A 26,456-nucleotide genomic window follows, 5' to 3' on the forward strand; every position below is an offset into this window, starting at 1 on the left:
TAAATTTATTTATAGAACAACTTGAAAATGAGAAAGGGAGGAAATAAGAACCGATGAAGAACTGGATGTTCTGCTCAATCGATCCTATACTTTAAAGGACGATTTACATCACTGAGGTTCAAAAATAATTATTTGTTTAAATGCTTTGATGGAGTATCTATGCGATTATTAATTAAGAGGTTTAACAGACTTTGAAACTGGATTAGTATATACTGTTTTGAGCTATAGAAAAAATCTGGTTTGAAAATATATATAAAATCATTTTTGCCGATTGATTAGTGTTATGCTATTCCACTAGCAACATTCCATGTAGAAGGCTGCGCAGGCTTCTGTTTCTGTGAGTCTGACGTCCTGCACGTACGTGCAGGACATCAGACTCACAGAAGCAGAAGCCTGCACGGCCACATTGGTGATCTGCAAGTGGAATAGCAACATTCCATGTAGAATCTCAAATAGTAGCAACAGTGGAGGAGTGGCCTAGTGGTTAGGGTGGTGGACTTTGGTCCTGAGGAACTGAGTTCGCTTCCCACTTCAGGCACAGGCAGCTCCTTGTGACTCTGGGCAAGTCACTTAACCCTCCATTGCCCCACGTAAGCCGCATTGAGCCTGCCATGAGTGGGAAAAGCGTGAGGTACAAATGTAATTAAAAAAAATGTACAGCAGGATGGCGTGTACCTCTGTTTCCCTGGAGCAGTGGGTGCTGGTAGTAGCTCATTTGCATATGGTTACGAACCCCAGCCAGCCATCCAGGGACGCAGATGGACAAATCATTATATAGATATTTCAGTTTAGTTTTCACAAATTTCTTACTCTGGTATTTCAGCAGAATTCAAATCAAGTGCTGCACCGCTTTAGAGAATCGAGCAATCATTTTGCAATTTTTTTCCCCCCTTTGAGTTAATGTACGTATATTGCTCAATGAGTCTCTGTCCTGATTCCTAGAACTAGAAAACTGGTTTCTAGGAAAGCAGTGGAAATCTGCTGCAGCTCTTCTGAAAAGAGTTTGTACATTTCCAGGGTCCCTGGTGGTATGAGACTCAAATCTATTTATGTGAAAAGTATGAAACCTTTCTCGGTGACTTAAGTTAAACACAGAACTACAAACATTTCTCCAAATTTTAGGAAAGTTAGCCACAAATCCTCATGAGCCTCAGCTCACAAACTGCTGTCGTGAAGTAAGCGAGAGGGTAAATAAATGAATCTGGATTACGAGACATGGCAGAAGACCTGGAAAGTACACAGAAATCTCATTTCACAGAACAACATGTAATAATAGCAAACACTTTACACTTCTAAATGGATTTAATAAAACTGAATTTGTGATTATGGAACTGGGCAGCTCTTGAGAGCTCAACATTGCTCTGCCATTTACTGATCGGCTGACGCTCAGAACTCCTGCTCTATAGGGAACAGTGCCTGACCCATACCACTGGCACAGCCCCAAAACAGCCCTGTGAGACCAAAAGTAAGGGGGAGGAACATGCCTGGTCATGCGAAGAAGAGTGCGCATGCCCAGGTAAACCAGAAAGTGAAGCACATGTTGGCGCCATTCTTCTGCGCCTTTAAATATACGCTTAAAATTTTTTTTCACTTGAAAGGCTTATATTTTAAGTGCAGAAAACAGGCGCCTTGCTCAAACTCGCACACATTTGTTTTTCACGCCCAGCACTTAGAGGGTTGCACGGCAGGGCCGTAGCCAGACTTCGGTGGGAGGGGGGTCTAGAGCCCGAGGTGAGGGGTCACATTTTAGCCACCCTGGTGCCCCTCCCACTGCCACCACCACCACCCTTGACCTCCCCGGCGCCAACCCTTTTGACCACCCCCTTCTCGCCACCGCCACCCCTCCCCCGCCGTCGGGTACCTTTGCTTCCGAAGTCCTCTTCTCCGGTGCGGCTGCGTTGCTGATCTGCAAGGCTTCTGTTTCTGTGAGTCTGATGTCCTGCACGTATGTTGGGTTGGGGACCCCCGCCAGCAAAGGTACCTGACGGCGGGGGAGGGTTGGCGGCGGGTGGAGCCAGGGCCAAATCTATGGGGACCCATATCCCCGTGGCCCCACGTAGCTACGCCCCTGTTGCACGGGCTTCCTTCTGGAAATAAATCAAAATTAGCAGATTTTAAGCTGGAAAAAATTAGAAATCCTCTCTTCAAACTCTCCAACACCAGCCCTCAGCTGGTGTTAGGTTTTCGTGGTCAGGGCAGGGTTTGTTCGTGCACTCTTCTCTGAGCATTGGGAGTGCATAGCAAAGGACCTCATTTATATCTGTTTGAGTATATATTTAAATACAATTTGTGCTAATCTTTGGTGTGGCCGATGTTTTCCGTGCCTCTCTGAACTGTCACAATCTTACCGTGACTATGCTGCTGAAGCCACTGACGCACAACAGGAAGTCCAGCCATCCAGAAGCCGCCAGCACACCCCACAAAGACGTCAGATGCCCTGTAAAGCAGGGCGTTTAACCCCGACAGATCCAGACTAGGATGCTCTTGTGTCAACAGCCGCTCAAGTAGCCTCTTGCTTCCTGTGAGACCTGAGACGCTGTTCTCCTTCCTTCTGTTTCGTTGTGGTTTCAGTGTCCGTGTGTGAGTGGGTTCCAGTAACCCTTTCAGCGTCCGTGTGTGAGTGGGTTCCAGCAACTCCTTCAGCGTCTGTGAGTGGGTTCCAGTAACACTTTCAGCGTCTGTGTATGAGTGGGTTCCAGTAACGCTTTCAGCATCCGTGTGTGAGTGGGTTCCAGCAACTCCTTCAGTGTCTGTGAGTGGGTTCCAGTAACGCTTTCAGCATCCGTGTGTGAGTGGGTTCCAGCAACTCCTTCATTGTCTGTGAGTGGGTTCCAGTAACGCTTTCAGCGTCCGTGTGTGAGTGGGTTCCAGCAACTTCTTCAGCGTCTGTGAGTGGGTTCTAGTATATGCTTCCCATGTCCGCTGTTTGTGTGTATGGGTTCCTGCACTCTTATACTTTTCAAGTGCATGGGTTCCTGAGAAGCTACCAGCTTCTGTTCAATCACCGAGGCTTAGCTTGTTTAGCCTACCCAGGGTCCCTATCCTTTCTTGACTTTATTCCTCTTACGGAGCTGTCCAAGTCTGCTGTTATGATTCAGTTTATCGTAGACTTCATCTACGTACCAAGGGGGGCTCACACCCCAAAACATAACATGAACCTTCTGCGCAGATTAATGCTGGGATTAGTCCAATGGTAATCGGCTGAGAATCAGCTCAGGAGTGAGGTCCCTTCTTGTCTTTTTTTTTTTTTTTTTTTTTAGTCTGGATTCCTAGATCGAGGAGGTCTGTTAAACTTAATTCAGATCAGTGTCTTCTGAGTTCTCATCAAAGTATTAAACTGACTTTTGTTCATTTCACATCAGTGACATGTGCTGTAGTGCGTAACTTGGGAGTTGGCGGAGGGACCCTGCTGCCTGTGGCAAGTTCAACGGTGATCTCAGCAGCCGGCTCAGCACAATAACTCGCTTTGGATTGGAGCCTGAACTGGATAATAAATCAGACTTGATATTGCCTGAAGAAACACTGAACTTGCCAACCATCCATTTAGCGTTGAGTACTCCATCTGCCATGTTTAAACCTTGCTAGGAATAAAAATAAATTTCTCCCAGGAGCTGATGCAGTGGTGAATGCTGACAAACTTTGTTTTCCACTAGCATGAGCTAAGAAATTAGGGGTAAATCCAACTCTAGATTCTTTGCCTTCAGATGAAAGGTGCAGATCCAAAAGAGTAGGAATTAATGTTTTGTCTATCCTGGCTTTGAAGAGGAAGGGAGAACGAGCTTAATGATTAGTGCGGTGAGCTGAGATCAGCGGGGCCGGGTTTAACTCCCACTGCAGCTCCTTCTGACCCTGGTCAAGTCACTTAACGCTCCATTGGTCCAGATACAACCCCCCCCCCTTAGATTGTAAGCCCACTAGGGACAGAAAAAGTACTTGCATATAATGTGTACAACGCTGTGTACGTTTAGTAGCACTATAGAAAGTAGTAGAAGCAAAAACATTTCTGTGGAATACCCAGAAAGGCTAAGGGCAAAAAACGGTTGTGTTTTTTATTTTTAATATAAGTAATTTTCAAATTTTACAATAAAACTCTTGAACAGGAATAAAAGGTCTCATACAGGAATAATAAAATATATAACTAATACAAATCCAAGTAATCCTCCTTATATATCTCACGAAGAACTAAATAAGTGTTCAAAAAAGAGAATAATATCTAGAGTCCACAATTAGGAGAGGGCAAGGCACAATTCAAAGAAATATCGTTACGAAAAGAACAAAAAGAGCAGAAAGCCCAATCCAAGATAATTATACTTTACGGAGCAGATGTAGAAAGTACTGAAGCGAGGGGAAGGGGAGTAATGATCAGCTGAGAGTCCAAAAAGGTCACTTTCAGGCTCATTTTCGAAAGAGAAGGACGTCCATCTTTCGACACAAATCGGAAGATGGGCGTCCTTCTCCCAGGGTTGTCCAAGTCGGTATAATCGAAAGCCGATTTTGGACGTCCCTAACTGCTTTCCGTCGCAGGGAAGGCCAAAGTTCAAGGGGGCGTATCAGAGGCGTAGCAAAGGTGGGACTTGGGCATGCCTAACACATGGACGTCCTCAACCCATAATGGAAAAAAAGGGCATCCCTGACGAGCACTTGGATGACTTTACCTGGTCCTGTTTTTCTTACGACCAAGGCACAAAAAAGTGGCTGAAATGGCCAGATGACCACAGTAGAGAATCGGGGATGACCTCCCCTTACTCCTCCAGTGGTCACTAACCCCCTACCACCCTCAAAACAACATCTTTAAAAATATTTTTTGCCAGCCTCAGATATCATACTTAGATCCATCACAGCAGTATGCAGGTCCCTGGAGCAGTTTTAGTGGGTGCAGTGCACTTCAGGCAGGTGGACCCAGGCCCATTCCCCTCTCTACCTGTTACGTTTGTGGAGGAAACAGCAAGCCCTCCAAAACCCACCAGAAACCCACATCTAGGTGCCCCCCTTCACCCATAAGGGCTATGATAGTGGTGTACAGTTGTGGGTAGTGGGTTTTAGGGGGGGGGGGATGGGGGGCTCTGCACACAAGGTAAGGGAACTATGTTCCTGGGAGCATTTTATGATGTCCACTGCAGTGCCCCCTAGGGTGCCCGGTTGGTGTCCTGGCATGTGAGGGGGACCAGTGCACAGGGCCGTGCCTAGGGTCTCTGGTGCCCCCCTGCAGACTATCAGTTGGTGCCCCCCCCCCCCCCCCATGTGGCACAAGATGCAAAGGAAATAGGAGCTGAAAGATGGAGTGCATCTTTGTGGGATTGCTCAACAAATAGATCACAAATAATTTTTTATGATTTTTAACCGTGAAAATGATCGCTCACCACTTGCCACACTGACAGGAATTGTCAGCAATATTCTTAGAAACAAATTGCTATACATTGCAAAATAAGATAGCAGATGTAAATTCTCAAGGTGGACATATTCCAAACGCTAAAATGAAAATAAAATGATTTTTTTCTACCTTTGTTGTCTGGTGACTTTCTTTTTCCGATCATGCTGGTCCAGTATCTGATTCTGCTGCTATCTGTCCTCTTAACTCCGTTTCCAGGGCTTCCTTTCCATTTATTTCTTTACTTTCCTCCTTTCTTCTTCATTTCTTGCTCTATATCCATTTCCAGCAATTTCTCCTCTCTCCCTGGGTCCTGTCCTCCCATCCATGTCCATCCTTGTCCCTCTCTGCCCTTCCCTCCTCCATCCATAGCCAGCAATTCTCCTCTCTCCCCTCCATTTCCAGCAATTTCTCCTCTCCCTGGGCCCTGCCCTCCCATCCATGTCCATCCTTGTCCCTCTCTGCCCTTCCCTCCTCCATCCATAGCCAGCAATTCTCTCTCCCCTCCCCTCCATTTCCAGCAATTTGTCCTCTCCCTGGGCCCTGCCCTCCCATCCATGTCCATCCTTGTCCCTCTCTGCCCTTCCCTCCTCCATCCATAGCCAGCAATCCTCCTCTCTCCCCTCCCCTCCATTTCCAGCAATTTGTCCTCTCCCTGGGCCCTGCCCTCCCATCCATGCCTCTCTGCCCTTCCCGTACCTTAGCTCCGCGCCCTGGGGCCTTTAAATCTTTTACCTCCGGTCGCAGCAGCATCAGTGAAAGCGCTGCTGACGTCTCCCTTCCCTTCGCGCTCGTTGGTTCCCTCAGTGTCCCGCCTTCTTCTGACGTCAGAAGAAGGTGGGACACTGAGGGAACCAACGAGCGCGAAGGGAAGGGAAACGGCAGCGCTTTCATTGACGCTGCTGCGACTGTCGAGCCTCGGAGGTAAAAGGTTTAAAGGCCTTGGCGGTGCGGAGCTCAGGTAAGTGGCGAGGGTAAGCACCGCGGTGGCGCCCTCCAGAGGTCGGCACCCCCCTGCGGTGCTTACCCCGCTTACCGTATCAGCATGGCCCTGCCAGTGCACTAGAAATGCTGGCTCCTCCCAAGACCAACAGGCTTGCATTTGGTCGTTTCTGAGATGGGCATCCTTGGTTTCCATTATCGCCGAAAATCAGAAACGATCAAGTCTAGGGATGACCATCTCTAAGGACGACCAAAATTTCAAGATTTGGGCGTCCCCGACCGTATTATCGAAACGGAAGATAGACGTCCATCTTCTTTCGATGATACAGGTTTCCCCGCCCCTCCATCGGGACGTTTTGCAAGGACGTCCTCAACAAAACTTGGGTGCCCCTTTTGATTATGCCCCTCTTACCCTATATAGAGCCGGGTCAGGTGATAACAGAGGGGTCTGAAGTACCTTTTGATAATTTGAATTTGGCAGAGACAATAGAGGATGAAGCCATTGCTAGGCTGCTACTTTGATTGTAGATTTTGTGCTGCAACCAGATAGTGATTGGATTTTGAAGATGTTTTTTCATCATAGACATGATTTATTACTTAATTATAAGATTAGAGTTTTTCCTGATGTCTCCAGACAAACCCAGCGAAGATGGCAATCTTTCCTGAAATTACGTCCATGTGTTTTGCAGCTAGGAGACATATTTTGGCTTAATTTTAATTTCCCATGTAAACATGTGATTAAAATTCAGTTTCTTTGATCCGGTACACCAAATAATATATTCTAGATACATTTCAATTGGTTGTGTTTTATAAAAATGTGGAGTGGTTAAAGCAGTATGTTGAACCAGAGTTCAAATTCCACTGATACTCCCTGTGCTCTTGGACAACTCATTAACCCTTCATTGCTAATATTCATAGTAGAGAATGACACGGGGATGGTACAGCCCGCGGTGGGGGGGGGGGGGCAGGGACAAACTGTGTCCCTGTGTCATCATCTAAAAGCTTGAGACGAGCCTTAAACAGGCTGTTCCAGCTAGATGGAACAGCATCTATAAAATGCTAGTATCAATATGCAAAAACTTAACACATTTTAGACAAGTGGCAACTGAATACAATGATTAAAAAACCCCCACAGAAGCTGCTTTTGGGTTTAAATGAAGCGCTGTTAAACAACATCATTTATGTCTTGTCTGCCTTTGATGCGGCAACAAGAATCTTGCCTGCTGATCAGCCTCCTACCATCTGCAACGTCCTTCCATCACCTGCCCAGTTGCTCAAGCATTGTACTGTTACTGCAACAGATTCATCCATTGTTTGCTTGGTATCGAGGAGCATTTCCTGCACTAAATGGACACTTTTATTTTCTTGTTCATCCACTACAGTGTTGGTTCTCTTTTACATCCACATCTGAATGAGATTGAAGTGGGGCAGACTCAGGAAAGATGTCAGGAAGTATTTTTTCACGGAGAGGGTGGTAGACGCTTGGAATGCCCTCCCGCGGGAGGTGGTGGAGATGAAAACGGTAACGGAGTTCAAACATGCGTGGGATATGCATAGAGGAATCCTGTGCAGAAGGAATGGATCCTCAGAAGCTTAGCTGAAATTGGGTGGCGGAGCAGGTGGGGGGAAGAGGGGGTGGTGATTGGGAGGAGAGGATAGGGGAGGGCAGACTTGTACGGTCTGTACCAGAGCCGGTGATGGGAGGCGGGACTGGTGGTTGGGAGGCGGGAAATACTGCTGGGCAGACTTATACGGTCTGTGCCCTGAAAAGGACAGGTACAAATTCAAGGTAAGGTATACACATATGAGTTTGTCTTGGGCAGACTGGATGGACCATGCAGGTCTTTTTCTGCCGTCATCTACTATGTTACTGAAAGACAATCCAATTATCTTCCCGAATGATGTAAAGTCGCAGGCAGCTAAATCTTTTATATGGCTGTATCAAAACCAGATCAAAATGGAAGCCTCGAGTCCATCAACATCAACAACTCAGGATCCTCCACTTCCCAGGAAGCATCACATCTGTGGAAGAGCCCCCTCCAAAAGAATGAAAATGGATGTTAACAATTTTAAGAGAGTATTTTAATGAACAATGCCTCCTTAGAAGATTATTGTTGAGTTTAGTTATTTATGTTCGAGTGATGCAGACGATGTTTTGATTTTTATTTTTGGAAAAACAAGCAAAAGTGCTTGCCAAAACTAGTAAAACTTAAGTACATAAGTATTGCCATACTGGGAAAGACCAAAGATCCATCAAGCCCAGCATCCGGTTTCCAACAGTGGCCAATCCAGGTCACAAATACCTGGCAAGATCCCAAAAAAGTACAAAACATTTTATACTGCTTATCCCAGAAATAGTAGATTTTCCCCAAGTCCATTTAATAATGGTCTATGGACTTTTTCTTTAGGAAGCCGTCCAAACCTTTTTTTAAACTCCGCTAAGCTAACCGCCTTTACCACATTCTCTGGCAATGAATTCCAGAGTTTAATTACATGTTCAGTGAAGAAACATTTTCTCCGATTCATTTTAAATTTACTACATTGTAGCTTCATCGCATGCCCCCTAGTCGTAGTCTTTTTGGAAAGCGTAAACAGACGCTTCACATCTACTTGTTCAACTCCACACATTAATTTATAGACCTCTATCATAGATCTCCCCTCAGCCGCCTTTTCTCCAAGCTGAAGAGCCCTAGCCGCTTTAGCCTTTCCTCATAGGGAAGTCGTCCCATCCCCTTTATCATTTTCGTCGCTCTTCTCTGCACCTTTTCTAATTCCACTATATGTTTTTTGAGATGCGGCGACCAGAATTGAACACAATATTCGAGGTGAGGTCGCACCATGGAGCAATACAAAGGCATTATAACATCCTCATTTTTGTTTTCCATTCCTTTCCTAATAATACCTAACATTCTATTTGCTTTCTTAGCCGCAGCAGCACACTGAGCAAAAGGTTTCAATGTATCATCAATGACAACACCTAGATCCCTTTCCTGGTTCGTGACTCCTAACGTAGAATCTTGCATGACGTAGCTATAATTCGGGTTCCTCTTTCCCACATGCATCACTTTGCACTTGCTCACGTTAAACGTCATCTGCCATTTAGATGCCCAGTCTCCCAGTCTCGTGAGGTCCTCTTGTAATTTTTCACAATCCTCCCGCGATTTAACGACTTTGAATAACTTTGTGTTATCAGCTAATTTAATTACCTCACTAGTTACTCCCATCTCTAGGTCATATATAAATATGTTAAAAAGCAGCGGTCCCAGCACAGACCCCTGGGGAACCCTACTAACTACCCTTCTCCATTGAGAATACTGACCATTTAACCCTACTCTCTGTTTTCTATCTTTTAACCAGTTTTTAATCCACAATAGGACACTACCTACTATCCCATTACTCTCCAATTTCCTCTGGAGTCTTTCATGAGGTACTTTGACAAACGCCTTCTGAAAATCCAGATACACAATATCAACCGGCTCACCTTTATCCATATGTTTATTTACCCCTTCAAAGAAATGTAGTAGATTGGCGAGGCAAGATTTCCCTTCACTAAATCCATGTTGACTTTGTCTCATTAATCCATGCTTTTGAATATGCTCTGTAATTGTGTTCTTAATAATAGTCTCTACCATTTTGCCCGGCACCGATGTCAGACTCACCGGTCTATAATTTCCCGGATCTCCTCTGGAACCTTTTTTAACAATTGGCGTTACATTGGCCACCCTCCAATCTTCCGGTACCACACTCAATTTTAAGGATAAATTACATATTACTAACAATAGCTCCGCAAGCTCATTTTTCAGTTCTATCAGTACTCTGGGATGAATACCATCCGGTCCAGGAGATTTGCTACTCTTCAGTTTGTAGAACTGCCCCATTACATCCTCCAGGTTTACAGAGAATTCATTAAGTTTCTCCGACTTGTCAGCTTCGAATACCATTTCTGGTACTGGTATCCCACCCAAATCTTCCTTGGTGAAGACCGAAGCAAAGAATTAATTTAATCTCTCTGCTACGACTTTGTTTTCCCTGATCGCCCCTTTTAATCCTCGGTCATCTAGCAGTCTAACCGATTCTTATGCCGGCTTCCTGCTTTTAATATACCTTAAAAAAATTTTACTGTGTGTTTTTGCCTCCAACGCAATCTTTTTTTCAAAGTCCCTCTTAGCCTTCCTTATCAGCGCTTTGCATTTGACTTGATATTCCTTATGCTGTTTCTTATTATTTTCAGTCGGTTCCTTCTTCCATTTTCTGTAGGATTTTCTTTTAGCTCTAATAGCTTCCTTCACCTCACCGGCTGTCGTTTGGTCTTCCGTACTCCTTTTTTAATACGTGGAATATATTTGGCCTGAGCTTCCAGGATGGTGTTTTTGAACAGCATCCATGCCTGATGTAAATTTTTGACCCTCGCAGTCGCTCCTCTGAGTTTTTTTTTTTCACCATTCTTCTCATTTTATCATAGTCTCCTTTTTAAAAATTAAACGCTAACGTATTTGATTTCCTATGTATACTTACTTCAAAGCTAATATCAAATCCGATCATATTATGATCACTGTTATCAAGCGGCCCCAGCACCATTACCTCCCGCACCAGATCATGCGCTCCACTAAGGACTAGGTCTAGAATTTTTCCTTTTCTCGTCGGCTCCTGTACCAGCTGCTCCATAAAGCTGTCCTTGATTTCATCAAGGAAATTTAACTCCCTAGCATGCCCCGATGTTACATTTACCCAGTTCATATCGGGGTAATTGAAATCACCCATTATTATTGTATTGCCCAGTTTGTTTGCGTCCCTAATTTCCTTTAACATTTCTGCATCCATCTGTTCATCCTGGCCAGGCGGACGGTAGTACACTCCTATCACTATCCTTTTCCCCTTTACACATGGAATTTCAATCCATAGGGATTCCAAGAAGTGTTTTGTTTCCTGCAGAATTTTCAATCTATTTGATTCAAGGCTCTCGTTAATATACAATGCTACCCCTCCACCAATTCGATCCACCTATCACTATGATATAATTTGTACCCCGGTATGACAGTGTCCCACTGATTATCCTCCTTCCACCAGGTCTCAGAGATGCCTATTGTATCTAATTTTTCATTTAGTGCAATATATTCTAACTCTACCATCTTATTTCTTAGGCTCCTGGCATTCGCATATAGACATTTCAAAGTATGTTTGTTGTTCCTATTTATATGATGCTTAGTACTTGACAGTATTAATTTGCAATCTTTTGTCTGATTTTTATTTTTATTTAAGGACACCTGCAAGCTCATTTTCAAAGCACTTAGCCTCCCAAAGTTCCATAGAAACCTATGGAACTTAGCCTCCCAAAGTGCTTTGAAAATATGCCTCCCCATCTACTAAGGTCTCTTTTGCAACCTTACTATCAGGATACCCTATCTTCCCTGTTTTGGTGATATCTTTGAAAGATACCTTATCCCGAACCATGCGCTTTTGAGCGACTGTTGGCCTCCCCCCCCCCCCCCCCCCCCCCCCCCCGTTTCTAGTTTAAAAGCTGCACTATCTCCTTTTCAAATGCTGACGCCAGCAGCCTGGTCCCACCCTGGTTAAGGTGGAGCCCATCCTTTCGGAATAGGCCCCCCCTTCCCCAGAATGTTGCCCAGTTCCTAACAAATCTAAAACCCTCCTCCCTGCACCATCATCTCATCCACACATTGAGACTCTGGAGCTCTGCCTGTCTCTTGGACCCTGCGCGTGGAACGGGTAGCATTTCAGAAAATGCTACCCTAGAGGATCTGGATTTGAGCTTTCTACCTAAGAGCCTAATTTTGCATTCAGAACCTCTCTCCCACATTTTCCTATGTCATTGGTACCCACATGTACCAAGACAGCCCGCTCCTCCCCAGCACTATCTAAAATCCTATCTAGGTGATGCGTGAGGTCCGCCACCTTCGCACCAGGCAAGCAAGTCACCAGGCGATCCTCAAGTCCTCCAGCCACCCAGCTATCTATATGCCTAATGATCGAATCACCAACTATTATTATTATTATTATTTATTGCATTTGTACCCCACATTATCCCACCTTTTTGCAGGCTCAATGTGGCTTACAGAGTGTTGTTATGATGTAGTCATTATATGGTCTTAGATACTTAAGCTGAAAGTAAATGAATAAGATGCAAGGTCATTACTTGATTTTAAATACATAAGCTGAAGTTAGATGAATTAGATGCAAGGTGCTAGAAAGGTGTTGTGAGAATTTAAGGAATGATTTATTAAGGAAGTCTTTCGTAGGCTTTGTTGAAGAGGTGTGTCTTCAAAGATTTGCGAAAGTTGGTTAGATTGTCCATATTTTTCAGGGCTGTGGGTAGTGCGTTCCAGATCTGTGTGCTTTTATACGCAAAAGTAGTAGCGTATGACTGTTTGTATTTAATTCCTTTACAGCTGGGGAAGTTTAGATTGAGCAACTACAATAGGTGTCCTAACCTTTCCCTCCCGGTCAGCACTTGGAGATATATCCTCGGTGCAAGAAGATAGTACATCCCCTGGTGGGCAGGTCCTGGCTACAGGAGTACTTCCTACTTCACCAGGGTGATGCTCTCCTTCTAGGAGACCTCCCTCCTCCAAGGTAGCACAGGGACTACCAGACTGGAGATGGGACTTCTCTACAACATCCCTGTAGGTCTCCTTTATGCAGGGCTTTTTTTTTGAGGGGTACTTGGGGGTACTGAGTACCGGCACCTTTTCTATTGCCTGCTAAAATTGACCCATGGTCCCCAAGTGTTAATGAAAGATTTCAAACTCTACACAACAATTCTGCCTTGTCATAGATTCTGTGACTGGTTGCAGTGTGCCTGGCTTTTGTAGGGTGGGTCTCTCAGTGATCACCCCATTCCTGAAGGGTGGCCTTGCATTTGAGTACCGGCACCTTTTTTGGTAGAAAAGATGCACTGCCTTTATGTACCTCTCTGTCTCCCTCAGCTCCACCAAGTCTGCTACTCTAGCCTCAAGAGAACAGACATGTTCTCTGAGAGCTAGGAGCTCTTTGCATCGGGCACACACATATGACATCTCACCAACTGGTAGATAATCATACAAGTGACACTCAATGCAAAAGACTGGATAGCACTCATCTCGCTGCTGGACTGCTGACTCCACCTTAGTGTTTTTGAGTTTTTCAATAATGTAAAACTTGCTACAAAGATATTAGCCTAATATAAAAGTGTCTTTTAGTTTATATAGTATATTGTATGATTTATTTAGTATTTCCTTCTTAGATGGTAATGAAATATATTTAAAACTCTGTAAAAGCACTCCTTGCTTGTTACCCTAATTACAATAACTGACTATTAATGAAGAGTTGTCCTGGGGTGGGCGGGAAGACTAAACTAGATCCTGCAGTGCCTGCTAGATTCTATCTGTTAATGCTGTGGTACAAAGTTTCTAAAACTAAGTGGAAAAGACTATGGAAATTAGTTGATAAAATTTGCTTTTTATATTTTTATTTTGCCTAACACTAACCTACAGTTCCTCCTTTAAACCCCAATCTTAAGTTCCCAAAGCACAAAGCAAAATAGCGTTCACTTACCAGAGAAATGTCCTCTCGGAACTTCTCAGAAAGAAAGTTCAGTGGGACCTTTCCTCCTATATAGTTTGAATCTAAGGGGCCTTTTTTAAACAGGCTCTTTGAAGCTGACTTTGAATGCACTGGGGATCCTGTGCATTCCTGCTACCAGCACGTCTTCTGAGAGGACATTTTCTATTGTGGAAAGGATTATGGAAGACGGAGCTAGACTGAATTCTGAGATTGTTGATTTATTATTTTTTTAAAATCTGTGGATGAATAATAACAGTGCTTCATAAGGCATATTTCTCCACCACTGGGACATACTGAGCAGGTTATATTTTGTCTCCCTTGGCATTTTAACAGGATGAATTAGGGCTTCTTGGGGTAGTAGAAGTCAGATATTGTTGGAGTTGGAAGGGTAAAGGGTGGCGGGGGTAGGGGGAGGATATTTCATTTGCTCATTGTTTATAAATCACAAATAGAAAACAATAATAACAATTATACAGAATATTGTTCCATTAATAAAAATATTTAAACATAAAATCATAAGTGAGGTTTGTACAGATGGGGACAAACTTTGTCCCTATGTTGTTCTCTAGTTCATAGTTCACATTTTATTTGATACATCTCCATCACACACTAGGCAGAAGATTTCTACAACAACACCGGGTTTTGACCCCCAAGGTGGACCCTAGCATCAGGTAGCATGAGTCCAGATTATTCTCCCCAAAGTGCATCACTTTGCATTTGTCCACATTAAATTTCATCTGCCATTTGGATGCTCAGTCTTCCAATTTCCTAAGGTCTTCCGACATTTTTTTCAGTCCACATGTAATCATGTCAGTTGTTGTTCCAATTACAGATCATTTATAAATATGGTAAACAGCACCAGTCCCAGTACAGATCCCAGCGGCACTCCACTATTCACCCTCCTCCATTGAGAAAGATGGCCTTTTAACCCTACCTTCTGTTTTCTGTCCAATAACTAATTCCTAATCCACAATAGAACATTGCCTCCTATCCCATAACTCTGTTAAATTTTTTTCAGGAGTCTCTCATGAGGAACAAGCGTTCTGAAAATTATAGATACACTTTGCAGAGTTTAAAAAGGGGTTAGACGGTTTCCTAACGGACAAGTCCATAAACCACTACTAAATGGACTTGGGAAAAATCCACAATTCCAGGAATAACATGTATAGAATGTTTGTACGTTTGGGAAGCTTGCCAGGTGCCCTTGGCCTGGATTGGCTGCTGTCGTGGACAGGATGCTGGGCTCGATGGACCCTTGGTCTTTCCCCAGTGTGGCATTACTTATGTCCTCTACTTGGCTCACTTTTATTACATAGAGCAGTGATTTAACCTATTGTGATGTCATAGTGGCTCATTCCACCAATAAGAGCCAACCTCATTAGTGATGTCACAATGGCTTGATTGTATAGAATGTTTGTACGTTTGGGAAGCTTGCCAGGTGCCCTTGGCCTGGATTGGCCGCTGTCGTGGACAGGATGCTGGGCTCGATGGACCCTTGGTCTTTTCCCAGTGTGGCATTACTTATGTACTTATAAAGGCTCACCTTTATCTACATGTTTATTCACACCTTCAAAGAAATGAAGCAAATTGGCAAGGAAAACTTCCCTTGGCTGAATCCATGCTGACTCTGTCCCTTTAAACCATGTTTGTCTACGTGTTCCATAATTTTATTCATATCAACCTCTATCTCGGTGAACAATCTTACGATTCTAATTTGTCATTTAGGTCACTATTTACACACTATTTATTTATTTTATTTATTTATTTTATTTTATTTGTGGCATTTATACCCCGCTCTTTCCCGCTCGATAGCAGGTTCAGTGCGGCTTACAAAGTGTGGTACAACGTATCACGGAGGTAATACAGGTTTGGGAACAGTGTATCAACGAGATGGCATAATTACATAGAGTAGGTTCAGTGCGGCTTACAAAGTATGATGATTTTGGAACGCAAGTTTGAATCACATCAAAGGAGTTTTGAAATCATCCTACTTTTCCTTAGACAGGTATATTCAATTAAGCCACTCTTTTCTTCTGAAAATCTGAACACCCTGGTTTTTGTATTATTCCTAAATTGTCTGGAATACTGCAACTCTTACTTTATTTGCTGCATTTTTGTTTTCGTTTGATATACTGCTATGTGGTGTGCACGTTTAAAATTAAATACAGGTAAAAGCAAAACAAAACGAAAGGCAACAGATTCACAGTTGATCTTTTAAACTGCATAGACAGATGGTGAAGCAAATTTTTTTTTTAAAAGCTATCTCCCTGTGGACAATGTTTAGTCAGTATTACAACTGGTAGTTTCCCAGGTTGATTATTGTAACGTGGTAACAGACAGCAGGATGGTCCATCCATCTACTCTGCCCAGCAAGGTGGCTTGAGTCGTACCTACCCTCTGCAGAACCTGCAGGTTACCTCCTCTAAGCCTTTTGCAAAGGATTGTACCTGCCTCTCCATGTAGGTTACACCCTTCTGTGCCATTTTTATTTGCTGTGATTCCTCTTGTTAGATAGGGATCCTCTGTGTTTATCCCCTGCGTTTATGGATTCTATCACTGGTCTACCATTTCCACTAGGAAGGCGGGCATTCCAGACATTATAAAACCTTATTAATTGGGCTTCCTGTTGCTTTTATCAAAGCACTTCAATTTATACAAAGCTGCAGCCTGATTTGCCAACAGGTGTGCAACTTAAAGAGCATATTTCACCAGCAATGATGCAGTCGCATTGACTGCTAATAATGACATAAGCTAAGGTCAGGCTGTTAGTCCCCGTCTTTTAAGTTTCTAAATGTGGTGAAGTCATTACCCATGGCTTTTCCACTTGATGCATATACACCCTCTTGATCTTTGCCTCTGAGCACAAAAGGCCTCCTGAAGTATCCTCATTAAATTGTGCTAGGAGAGTTTTTGGACCTGAAGCAAATCTTGCTGAATTGTCGGTACACAACAGTGGAATTCTTTGTCTGTTGAGCTTAGGCTTAAGAAGGATTTGATGAACATTCAGAACACGAGTGAATGTTTTCCTTTTTAAGGAAGTTGTTCAGACATGAGTTTGCTCAATACTTTGAATAATTGCTGGAAATCTGTGAGTAATAGATTCATATTATTTATGTTAATGTCTTCGCGTTAGTCATGGTTTTGTTTTAATTGCATAGGAGTGGCAATGCCAGTGAGAATTTTAAGATTGGTAGGCAAGAAATATTAAATGATTAAACCAGAGTATGGGATATGTGGAATGCAGGCTGGACAGATTAGATAGGACTGAAAGTCTTTACTATAGTTCTCCATGCAATCCTTGGGACACTTTCAACCAGTTTGTTTTTCAGCATAACCACAATGAAAATGCACAAGATAAATGTGATATTCTGGGTCTTGATTCTGAACCTTGCATTGAGACTCCTGTCTCCCAACCAGCCAATGTAGGTTTCATGTCATCAACAGTTCGTATCAAATATTATTTCATGCATAATCGTGGAGAACATCCTGATTGGCATTGGGGGCCACCAAGACAAGTTTGTGATTCCCTGTTATATTTTGTTTTTATTTGCATTTTATTGTTTGCTCATAGTCGCACAGATCATCAGCATAAATTACAGACCCATCACTCTCCTCCCAAGCACCTCCATCATCCTTATGTCTCATTATATCAGAGTTTCACACTTCGCCCACAAACCACCCAGATAAGTTCAGCTATTGAGATTCTAATTTTCCTTGACAGCCAAAACTTTGGGTGAAGAGCTAGGCTTTAACTTCTGGATTCCAAGGTGTACCTTTGATGGGATAATGTTTCACAATTTTGGAGTAAAGCAAAAAAAAAAAAGGAACCTTCTGTGAACACACCAACTTCATTACTGTGTTGGAGTCACCCAGATGCACTTCATGCTGAGACAGCAAATCAGATAATTTTGGATTTTAGCTCATCCCTTTTTCAGTAGCTCAAAGCAAATTACATCTAGATACGTTAGGTAGTCCCCTGTTCCCAGATGGATTACTTCATATCACCCCTCTCCTCAAGTCACTTCACTGGCTTCCGATCAGGTACCGCATACAGTTCAAGCTTCTCCTACTAACCTACAAATGCACTCGATCTGCAGCCCCTCCTTACCTCTCTACCCTCATCTCCCCTTACGTTCCTACCCGTAACCTCCGCTCTCTAGACAAATCCCTCCTTTCAGTACCCTTCTCCACCACTGCCAACTCCAGGCTCCACCCTTTCTGCCTCGCCTCACCTCAAGCGTGGAACAAACTCCCTGAGCCCATATGCCAAGCCCCCTCCCTGCCCATCTTCAAATCACTGCTCAAAGCCCACCTCTTCAATGTCGCCTTCGGCACCTAACCACCACACCTATACTCAGAAATCTAGACTACACCAACTTGACATTTCGTCCGTTAGATTGTAAGCTCCTTCGAGCAGGGGCTGTCCTTCTTTGTTAAACTGTACAGCGCTGCGTAACCCTAGTAGCGCTCTAGAAATGTTAAGTAGTAGTATCTAGGACTTTGTACCAGAGACAGTGGAGGGTAAGTGACTTGCAGAAGATGACGAGGAGCAGTGGACAGAGATCCATAGAGTACTTCTCTAGATGTTTTCTTCAAGGACTGGCCTGATTTTAAAAAATATCTAAAGACTACAATTTAAGATTTTATACTGATCCTTCCTCAACTGGCAGCCAGTACAATTTATAGAGAACTGGAGTAATGTGGTCAGAAGCCTTCCTGCCCTCCACCAACTGGACTCCAGTGTTCTGCAGTAACTGGAGCTGCTTCCTTTGTATGTCGGACATGTCACTACCACACCTGGAGATATGCATGGAGACAGGAGGGTCCCTCTTCCTGTCTCTCACCTATCCACCCCCATCCTGTTAGACACGTCACTGAAATGCTTTGACGTTTCACTTATATACACTGTCATCTACCAACATTTGCTTATTTCCAATCTGATGAAGAAGGGCAACCTTCAAAAGCTAATCAAGAAATGTATTAAGTTATGTCCAATAAAAAAGGTATCATCTTATTTTCTTTTCCATGTTTTATTTTGTTTTATTTCTACTGATTACCTTCATGTTATGAAAAACTTCATTGGTTGCCAGTAGAAGCCAGGGTCCTTTTTTAAGCTTTGTTTTGTATATAAGATTCTGAAGGGAGTGGCTCCGTGTTATATGTACTCAAGTGATTAATGCACTGACCTCTAAATATGACTGTCGTAATACATTAAATCTATCTGTTCCTTCATATAGAGGCTTACATTCAAAGAATTTTTTTTTCCGGCTTTATTCTCATACCAGGCTTCTCAAATTTGGAATTTTTTTTACCCACTTTGGTGAAATCTCAATCAGGTTATTTAGCTTTTTTTTAAAGTCTTTAAAAACCTATTTAGAAAATATGTGCTGTCCAGTTAGATATTAATGCTTTGTCTGCTATTTTATTTTTAACTTGTTTTATTTTAGAATTCTCCGCTCCCAGTTTAGTAGACTGGTTATATTTTGAATTGTAATCCACTCCAAACCTACTTTAAGGTGTCGAGGGGAATGTAACATTAACATTAATTTGTTCGATACATGGCACGGTCAGCTAAAGTATTTCACAGCTGTGTATCGTTTGGTAGCTGTAACCTGAATCTGTGTGCATTTCAGTTGTATCACAGGTGAACACTATATCTCTGAAATTCTATAAATGCCACTGAAAATTGCATGTGCAAATTTGGGCATGCAGTTGAATAGCGAGCCAATTAGCACAGATAATTGGGTGCTAATAATTATCGGCACCAGTTGCGTAGCTACTATGGGGCCACGGGGTCCTGAGCCCCCGTAGATTTGGCCCTGGACCACCCCTGCCGACAACCCTCTCAACCCCCCCTCCCGCCGCCAACCCGCCGTCTCCGTCTGCTACCTTTGCTGGCGGGGGACCCCAACCCCCACCAGCCGAAGTCTTCTTCCTTCGTTTTGTTTCTGAGTCTGACGTCCTGCACGTTGTATGTGCAGTACGTCGTGCAGGACGTCAGACTCAGAAACAAAACGAAGGAAGAAGACTTCGGCTGGCGGGGGTTGGGGTCCTCCACCAGCAAAGGTAGGCGACGGCGGGCGGGCGGGCAGTGGTCGAAAGGGTCGTTGGCGGGGGGGTCAAAGTTGTTGGTGGTGGTGCTGGCGGTGGCGGGGGTGTCAGCAATGGCGGGCAGGCGGGGGTTGGCGGCGCCGGGGGGGGGGGAGCTAAAATGTGCCCCCTCACCTGGGGCTCTGGACCCCCCTCCCGCCGAAGTCTGGCTACGCCCCTGATTCGGCACTAATTGGCCTTAATTTACATTTACGCTTACATTTTTAGCTGCACGGCTCTGAAAAGGGGATGTTCATGGGCGCATCAGGGCACTCCTAGAATTTATGCGCATTGTTATAGAATAAGGGGGATCCATGCCAAAATTAAATGTGAGGATTTACAGCAGGGTTTATTTGGTGTAAATCCTCACATCTAAAGTTAGGCGCTAAGGGCTAGATTCTATATATGGCACCTGAAAATTCTGCGCAGAAAAAAAACACGCCTAGGCTTATTCGCTAAAGTTTGCCTAAATTTTATAGAATAGGCTTAAATTTCCACACTGTATATAGAATACGCTGAGCACAAGTCCACATAACTAAATTTAGTTATGGTCGATTACACCAACTACAACCTGGTGTAAATCCCAATGCCTAAATTAGACGCAGAGTGGGTGCGTTCTATGACAACGTATAGATTTTAGAAATGCTCATGACCCACCCATTCCACTCCCACAACCTTGCCCACTTTTCAGCTATGCGACTTAGAATTTACACGCACCACGTTACAGGATACACTCAAGACAGTAGTGCGCGTAAATTCTAATTAATGCCAATTGGGGCTGATAATTGCTTGTTAGCATCCAATTATCAGCGCTGATTAACTTGTTAACTAAGTTATGCACATTGTTATGGAATACGCTTTGATTTCCACGTGGAAATCTCAATGCGATATATAGAATTGTGGGATAATCATCGTATTCTATAAATGACGCCTAATTTTCAGCATTGTTTCTAGAATAGCGTTTACCATGTTTTCAGCACTATTTTTAGAATTTGGTCCTATATTTATTTATTTGTACATTTATACCCCACGTTTTCCCCACAGTTTTGCAGACTCAAAGTGGCTTACAATGCAAGATCAGAGGTGATACGGTTACAATTAAATTAGAATCAAATAGATAGAATCAAAGAAACAGAGAAAATAGATAATAAGATGAAAGGTGAAAAGAATTTAAAGATGGTCCGCAAATATTTTGACTTCAGGTGACATTTTTTTATTTTTGTTACATTTGTACCCTGCGCTTTCCCACTCATGGCAGGCTCAATGCGGCTTACATGGGGCAATGGAGGGTTAAGTGACTTACCCAGAGTCACAAGGAGCTGCCTGTGCCTGAAGTGGGAATCGAACTCAGTTCTTCAGGACCAAAGTCCACCACTCTAACCACTAGGCCTCTCCTCCACTGTTGCTACTATTTGATATTCTACATGGAATGTTGCTAGTGGAATAGCAACATTCCATGTAGAATCTACAATAGTAGCAACATTCCATGTAGAATCTCCAATAGTATCTATTTTATTTTTGTTACATTTGTACCCCGCGCTTTCCCACTCATGGCAGGCTCAATGCAGCTTACATGGGGCAATGGAGGGTTAAGTGACTTACCCAGAGTCACAAGGAGCTGCCTGTGCCTGAAGTGGGAATCAAACTCAGTTCTTCAGGACCAAAGTCCACCACCCTAACCACTAGGCCACTCCTCCACTGTTGCTACTATTTGAGATTCTACATGGAATGTTGCTATTCTTCCATGTAGAAGTCAGCCCTTGCAGATCACCAATGTGGCCGCACAGGCTTCTGCTTCGTGCAGGACGTCAGACTCACAGAAACAGAAGCCTGCGCAGCCTTCTACATGGAATGTTGCTAGTGGAATAGCAACATTCCATGTAGAATCTCCAATAGTATCTATTTTATTTTTGTTACATTTGTACCCCGCGCTTTCCCACTCATGGCAGGCTCAATGCAGCTTACATAGGGCAATGGAGGGTTAAGTGACTTGCCCAGAGTCACAAGGAGCTGCCTGTGCCTGAAGTGGGAATCAAACGCAGTTCCTCAGTTCCCCAGGACCAAAGTCCACCACCCTAACCACTAGGCCACTCCTCGTTGAAGCCTTGGAGTAGGCTGAATCTCTGTGGCTACCTGTGCAAACTCCGACTTTGAGAAGGTTTTGACTCATTGTGTGAGGCAGGATGAGACGAGAGCTGCCGAACAGGCCAAGTCGAGATAGCAGGCTGCAGAGGGAGTCTGTATGTATGTATATATGTATAATAGATATAATTTTTATTTATTTATTTTTGCTAATTATGTATTTTCTGTTTTTGGTAAACCTCCATAACCCTGCCAGGTGACTTGTATAACCTCATAACGTTGGATGTGGCTCACAATCAGCTTGAACACCTTCCAAAAGAGATTGGAAATTGTACACAGATCACCAACCTGGACCTGCAGCACAATGAGCTTCTGGACCTCCCAGATACCATAGGTAATGAACCATTTTCTCCTGATTTAGACCATTAACTGTTGAGTAAAAAAGACCACAGTTATAGCAGGTGTGAGATCTTCAACAGGGACTAAGGATATCTTAGAAAAATATCACTGTCTTTTTTTGCCTGCCACTGGAAGTGAAAGCTGCAATAGCGTTCTCAGTGAAACTTGCATGCCGAGCTTTTCTTGGGTTCACAGTTTCATTTTATACTAGGTATGAATGCTCAGTATGTTCCACCATTATCGTGTTATAGACTCTGAGGAATTTAACTGGGTGCTAATGCACAGTCTGTCTCTTTAAATCCAAGGAGACTTTCCACAGTTCACCTGCAGTCTCTGTCTTTGATGGAGAGTACTATGAAATGGATCTAGTCCATTTCCAGTTGCACAGTTTGCGTATTTGATAGACTAACACATACTTTGAGAGACGAGAGGAGAGAACGATTCCCTACTGCAAAGATCTTTCCGTCCTTTGGGTTAGGTAGTTCCAGAAACATACAGGGCTAAACCGAACATTTTTTTCCCTGTGTAAATTAAATTCACATTGAACAGATGGCAGATTAAAACAAAATGCTGTTTTAAATAAACACTGCCATTGTGGTTTAAGATTTATGATGCCTGCTGCAGGATAGTGTTAAAAAAAGAAATGTTTGAAATCACAGAGCCTGCACTACATCTGATGAACACAACATTCAGTGCTCCAAGATGCTTCCAGATTAGGGGAGGTTTGGGAGTCAATGCAACAGGTTCACTGGCCAAATACAGTGATCTCTTGAACGTATGAAACTCTGTTAGAGGACCACCCAGGAATGCTAAAAAATCATCCCCGCACATTCCTTAATCTTCACTTCCCAAACTGTAAAGGTCTGAAATACAAACTAACTCATGCGTCAACCTTTTCATACCTGAGCACACAATTCTGGAATGCGCTGCCGCGCAATTTAAAAACGATCTATAAGTAGAGAGGTGTGGTAGCTCTGTTAGTCCACTCTTAAAGGTTATCAATAGAAATCAAACAAAATAAAACATGGAGAAGAAAATAAGATGATACCTTTTTTATTGGACATAACTTAATACATTTCTTGATTAGCTTTCGAAGGTTGCCCTTCTTCGTCAGATCGGAAATAAGCAAATGTGGTAGCAGATAGTATATATAAGAGAAACATCAAAGCATTACTTTGACAGTCTGACAGAGTGGGAGGGTGGGGGTATGCATGGGGACATCAAAGCATTTCATTGATATTCTAACAGGATGGGTGTTGGTAGGTGAGAGGAGGGTAATAAACAGAGAAAAAAAACAGAGAAATACAGCTTTATGGTTTATAATGGGTTAGAAAACCCAGATCCTTATTAAGTCCTGTTTGTTGGGTGTCAAAATATTCAATCATTCTTATTTCAAAGGTCTTACGTTCCTGTATTGTTTTAAAATTGCCTTTCAGCCGGTGCCAGTCAAGCCCCCACCCCTGTGGGCCAACACTTCACAAGACCAGAACACTGCACCAGTGATTTCACAGTAAGAATACTGAAAGGTAATTTTAAAACAATACAGGAACGTAAGACCTTTGAAATAAGAATGATTGAATATTTTGACACACAACAAACAGGACAATAAGGATCTGGGTTTTCTAACCCATTATAAACCATAAGCTGTATTTCTCTGTTTATTTCTCTGTTTATTACCCTCCTCTCACCTACCAACACCCATTCTGTTAGAATATCAATGAAATGCTTTGATGTCCCCATGCATACCCCCACCCTCCCACTCTGTCAGACTGTCAAAGTAATGCTTTGATGTTTCTCTTATATATACTATCTGCTACCACATTTGCTTATTTCCGATCTGACGAAGAAGGGCAACCTTCGAAAGCTAATCAAGAAATGAATTTAAGTTATGTCCAATAAAAAAGGTATCATCTTATTTTCTTTTCCATGTTTTATTTTGTTTGATTTCTATTGAAAACGATCTATGAACTAGCTAACTTACGAATTCTATTGAAGACTCATCTCTTTAACAAGGCATACAACAATGATCAACAAATATGAACTCCTGTACACATATCCAGAACTGCCTCCACAACATCTACTTGCCAAAATATTAACATGTTTCTCATTATCATGCTACCCAAGATCCTTTTGTTATTACTAAATGTATACTTTCTTATATATTTCTTATTATGTTTGTTTGTTAAAATACTATCATGTTCTATCATTATCATGTTACCCAAAATCCTTCTGTTATCACTAAATGTATACTCTCTCATGTATTTCCACTACTCATGATGTATTGCAAGCCACATTGAGCTTGCAAAGAGTTGGGAAAATGTGGGATACAAATGCAATAAATAAATAAATAAATAAAATTAGGCTAATGTGAATGCAGAAAGGTCAAAAAGCTCAATATGTGCCTTTTGGCAGCTGTATGAATTTGATATTCTTTGAATATTAAGAAAATATGGCTATTGTGCATTTAATATTCATTTTTCTCAATTATTCGCATGTATTTATATGCAGGGGTATGTTTTTGTATAAATTATTTTTCCTTGCACTTGGGAGCGCAAGACTGTTAAATTCACTATGGATCATACACGTTTACCGTGTTCATATAGTTAACGTGACTTCCTTGGTATATGAGTGTGTATGTTTCCCAACAATGCTGAAAGAAGTGACATGCCCAAGGTGTTTATTTATGTATTTTTATATCAGTATTTATTGATTTAACATTCATCTATATTTTATTCATGTGAACTGATTTTATGCATTTTGAGTTCATATATATGTTTTTATTGGAAGCTCTGACCTTTTTAGGAGTTCTGTGTTATGTTCATTCAGTGGTTTTGTGTGTGACTGTCATTCAAATCCATAGTAACATAGTCAGTAACATAGTAGATGACGGCAGAAAAAGACCTGCACGGTCCATCCAGTCTGCCCAACAAGATATAAATTCATATGTGCTACTTTTTATTTGTACCTGTCCTCTTCAGGGCACACACCGTATAAGTCTGGCCAGCACTATCCCCGCCTCCCAACCACCAGCCCCGCCTCCTACCACCAGCTCTGGCACAGACCGTATAAGTCTGCCCATTACTATCCCCGCCTCCCAACCAGCCCTGCCTCCCTCCACCGGCTCTGGCACAGACCGTATAAGTCTGCCCATTACTATCCCCGCCTCCCAACCAGCCCTGCCTCCCTCCACCGGCTCTGGCACAGACCGTATAAGTCTGCCCAGCACTATCCCCACCTCCCAACCACTAGCCACGCCTCCCACCACCGACATTCCACCAAAACTCGGCTTTATTGATTGATTGTTACTGGATTTTATTCTTTTTCAGTGTTTTTTTGTTTCTCTTTAATAGTGCTATGTGTTTTGCAGCCAGTGATGTCATCACAATGTCACTGGAATGCGTGGAAATGTTTTGCATTTTTAGCATTATTTTAAGCTATTTTAGTGGTATTTTTTTAGCAATTCCAGGTGGACATACTGAGATCTTTTGTTTGATACTTCATTTGCCAATTTTTATGAGAATTTTGAAATTGTAACGTTTTTAATAAAATTGGAATTTTTTTTAAGTATCAAAAGAGAAGAGTATTCTGCTTTTTGAGGTTTACAATGGTGTTTTAGCTGATTTTCAGAGTGATCTGATCTGGTTTTTAATTATTTTTTTTTTACCTATGACCTCTATGGCATCAAATAAATGTTTGCTTGCACACCAGGTTTGGTTGCTGAGGGCATTTTTTACTAAGGCGCACTCATGTTTTTAGCGTGCTCTAAAATTGTGGGCACGCTAAACATTAGAGACGCCCATTGGAATGTATTGGCGTCTCTAACATTTAGCGCACCTACAATTTTAACCCGCGCCAAAAGTTCCCCTTTGTTTGGAGAGACTGTCCCCCAAATTCTACAAAAAGTGCTAAAAATTGCACGTGCACCCAATTTGCATGTACAATTTAATTGAATAACCAGCTAATTAGCTCCAATAATGAGCTTTTCAAAAAGTTATTATTGGCACCAATTAGAATT

General features: G+C 42.7%; 1 protein-coding gene across 2 annotated transcripts in view; it reads left to right on the forward strand.

Annotated features, from left to right (window-relative positions):
* Window positions 1–26,456, forward strand: part of LOC115469959 (leucine-rich repeat protein SHOC-2) — a 176,597-nt gene that overhangs the window by 117,805 nt on the left and 32,336 nt on the right. For both annotated transcript variants that reach the window (XM_030202759.1, XM_030202760.1), the window contains exon 2: window positions 22,299–22,436. In XM_030202759.1, the coding sequence (XP_030058619.1) occupies window positions 22,299–22,436 (138 nt within the window). The remainder of the gene's footprint in view (window positions 1–22,298; window positions 22,437–26,456) is intronic.

This window comes from Microcaecilia unicolor, chromosome 5 (genome assembly GCF_901765095.1).
Source record: "Microcaecilia unicolor chromosome 5, aMicUni1.1, whole genome shotgun sequence".
NCBI classification, from domain to species: domain Eukaryota; kingdom Metazoa; phylum Chordata; class Amphibia; order Gymnophiona; family Siphonopidae; genus Microcaecilia; species Microcaecilia unicolor.